The sequence below is a fragment of the Apaloderma vittatum genome, unplaced genomic scaffold, assembly GCF_000703405.1.
Source record: "Apaloderma vittatum isolate BGI_N311 unplaced genomic scaffold, ASM70340v1 scaffold41486, whole genome shotgun sequence".
NCBI classification, from domain to species: Eukaryota; Metazoa; Chordata; class Aves; order Trogoniformes; family Trogonidae; genus Apaloderma; species Apaloderma vittatum.
Window position 1 is genome coordinate 5,711 of NW_009720842.1, and position 646 is coordinate 6,356.

The 646-nt window shown below is 51.9% G+C and overlaps 1 protein-coding gene across 1 annotated transcript in view; it reads right to left on the reverse strand.

Annotated features, from left to right (window-relative positions):
- The window catches only part of PTCD1 (pentatricopeptide repeat domain 1), a gene marked incomplete at both ends in the record, with an annotated part of 3,833 nt that extends 3,190 nt beyond the window's left edge, over positions 1-643 (reverse strand). The window contains 2 exons of the mRNA XM_009871130.1: positions 1-39; positions 380-643. The exon at positions 1-39 is cut by the window's left edge and continues 105 nt beyond it. Coding sequence (XP_009869432.1) covers positions 1-39; positions 380-643 — 303 coding nt within the window. The remainder of the gene's footprint in view (positions 40-379) is intronic.
- Positions 644-646: the final 3 nt, after the last annotated feature.

Genomic DNA, 646 nt, shown 5'->3' on the forward strand with positions numbered 1-646 from the left:
CAGCATCGGCACCTCAAACAGCTCCAGAGCCTCCGCCAGCTACAGTGAAAAAGAAAATCCATGATGAGGCAGCAAGAGAATCAGTTACAGTAGATATTAATACATACGGCGGCAGACAGGTTGTGGCAGAAGTGACGGAGGTCCTACAGAGCCCCTCAAAAATTCTGATTTTACTTCAGTGCCCCCTCCCTTGATGTGTTCGAGGCCAGGTTGGATGAAGCCTTGAGTAACCTGGTCCAGTCGAGGTGTCCCTGCCCATGGCAGGGAGATGATCTCTCAAGTCCCTTCCAGCCTTGGCCATTCTGTGATTCAAGTGGGGAGAGCTGCACCTTTCATCAGTGCTGTTACAAACCAGGCGAGCGAAGAGCTGGGCACAAACCTTGTCCTCTTTGATGAGGGCCTTGCATCTTAAGAAGTACCAGTACGGGGTGTTCTTAGGACCGCGACGAGGTTTTCTTTCCGGTTCTTCCTCTTCTTCTTCTTGAAGCTTTAAATTCTGAAAGCGCGACGTGGTTTTGCGGTAATATTTTCTAGAAGAAAACCTGCCAGACAGCGTTCCGAACTCCACGCCTTCATCCTCATCCTCCTCCTCCCCAGCAGCTCCAGCATCGCTCCCTCTCGGGTCGTTACCGGGAGGCTTGCAGCA